Consider the following 2,097-nt stretch of genomic DNA (forward strand, 5'->3'; position numbering starts at 1 on the left):
AGCTACTATGTTGTTGTTGTTAGTATGCATTCAATGCTTATTAAATGCTAAGCACCATTAAAAGTACATTCCATGTATTTCCTTATATAATCTTCACAACAATCCTATGATAGAGGGTAAGATTACAAAAACCTATAACTTTAGAGTGTATCTGTTACAGTACCAAAAGGCAGCTATTTAGGGAGAAGATGGAAATGTATCTTATAGGTAAATAAAGTGTTATTGTTTAAGGTAAAAGAGCTGCTACACAAGCTAGTCTTAGGAGTTTACTTAGTTGGATGTTCTGCTCTTCATTGTTCAGGATTATAGTAAAGTCCAGCACCTGGCTCTCCATGCATTCCATAATACAGAAGTAGAGGCGATGCAAGCAGAGAGTTGCTATCAGCTGGCTAGATCATTCCACGTTCAGGTAAGATAATTTTATAACTTCTCTAATTATCTCATCCTTTTGCTTTATTTATAGTTTTTCAAGTCTCTTTTTTAAGACTTTTGTACGTATTGTTGGTCTTGTTTTATTTTCATTTTTCAGGAGGACTATGACCAAGCTTTTCAGTACTACTATCAAGCCACACAGTTTGCTTCATCCTCTTTTGTGCTACCATTTTTTGGTTTGGGACAAATGTATATTTATCGTGGTGACAAAGAAAATGCATCTCAGTGCTTTGAAAAAGTTTTGAAAGCTTACCCTAATAACTATGAAACTATGAAAATTCTTGGCTCTCTCTATGCTGCCTCAGAAGATCAAGAAAAACGAGATATTGCCAAGGTACATTTTAAAAAATCTTGTCTATTTTCTGTTTGCTGTCCTGAGAGTCCCATTCCTCATTTCTTGTAATTGCAAGTAGAAATATGATAGAAGCAGTTTCTTTAACTGAGTTTGTTCCAGTTTAGATAAGAACAGTTGACTTATTAACGGATTAAAATTGCCACTGTTTTTTTTTTTTATTTTCATGGTCTATAATTGGACAGCCTTAGTTTAATGATCTCTTTTATCCCAGGGCCATTTAAAGAAAGTCACAGAACAGTATCCTGATGATGTTGAAGCTTGGATTGAACTGGCACAAATCTTAGAACAGACTGATATACAGGTATTTTAGTAATACTTTTCATCTCCTACATAATGTGTTCTTTGTAAGCTTGATGTAGTGTTTCTCTTTCATTTTCACTTATACCTTATTCTGTCCACCCTAAAAATGCAGGGTGCCCTTTCAGCCTATGGAACAGCAACACGAATCCTTCAGGAGAAAGTACAGGCTGATGTCCCCCCAGAGATTCTGAATAATGTGGGTGCCCTCCATTTTAGACTTGGAAACCTAGGGGAGGCAAAGGTAGGAAAATAAAAAATTCACTTCTTTTATACTTGATCAAGTTTAATGCACACCTTTTTTAGATGTATCAGCTAATTTTCACAATATGATTTTCTTTTCTTTGTCATAGAAATATTTTTTGGCATCATTGGATCGTGCAAAGGCAGAAGCTGAGCATGATGAACATTATTATAATGCCATTTCTGTTACAACATCATACAATTTAGCCAGGCTGTATGAGGCAATGTGTGAATTCCATGAAGCAGAAAAACTATATAAAAACATCTTACGAGAACATCCTAATTATGTTGACTGTAAGGATTTTAAACCTTTTTATGTAATAAAATTCCTAAATTCTCATAATAGCAGCAAAAATTTAGTCCTAAATGAAATCTTACTTAGAACTTATAGTAAAAATTTTCAAAGATTCTTATGTCCGCTTTTCTTCAAGACAAATTTGTGGTCTTAAAAAAAGGGGGGGTGCAGCTTCACTTATATTTATGCTGGAAAATAAAAGAAATAATTAAAACCAGTTGGGCCATATTGTAATGACCAGGCTATCTTCAGTAGGTCAGCTAATGACATTTAACAACTCCTTGGCATGTTTGATAATAGGTTTACCTTTGTTACTGAACCTAAAGCATGATGTTTTGACTATTGTAAAATTGGGAGCTGTTTACTTGGTGTCTATCGTGCTGTTATGGATGCAAAAGTGATTTAAAATAATTAAGATTTTAGTTGAATGGCAGACTGAATTGAATTGATTTGGTAGGCAGTAGTGAGCCATTTT

At 34.1% G+C, this 2,097-nt stretch overlaps 1 protein-coding gene across 1 annotated transcript in view; it reads left to right on the plus strand.

Annotated features, from left to right (window-relative positions):
- Positions 1-2,097, plus strand: part of CTR9 (CTR9, Paf1/RNA polymerase II complex component) — a gene marked incomplete at its 5' end in the record, with an annotated part of 21,001 nt that overhangs the window by 2,141 nt on the left and 16,763 nt on the right. Inside the window, 5 exons of the mRNA XM_008587025.1 lie at positions 302-409; positions 530-766; positions 999-1,088; positions 1,200-1,328; positions 1,438-1,621. Of these exons, the coding sequence (XP_008585247.1) occupies positions 302-409; positions 530-766; positions 999-1,088; positions 1,200-1,328; positions 1,438-1,621 (748 nt within the window). The remainder of the gene's footprint in view (positions 1-301; positions 410-529; positions 767-998; positions 1,089-1,199; positions 1,329-1,437; positions 1,622-2,097) is intronic.

This window comes from Galeopterus variegatus, unplaced genomic scaffold, assembly GCF_000696425.1.
Source record: "Galeopterus variegatus unplaced genomic scaffold, G_variegatus-3.0.2 Scaffold4221, whole genome shotgun sequence".
NCBI lineage: Eukaryota > Metazoa > Chordata > Mammalia > Dermoptera > Cynocephalidae > Galeopterus > Galeopterus variegatus.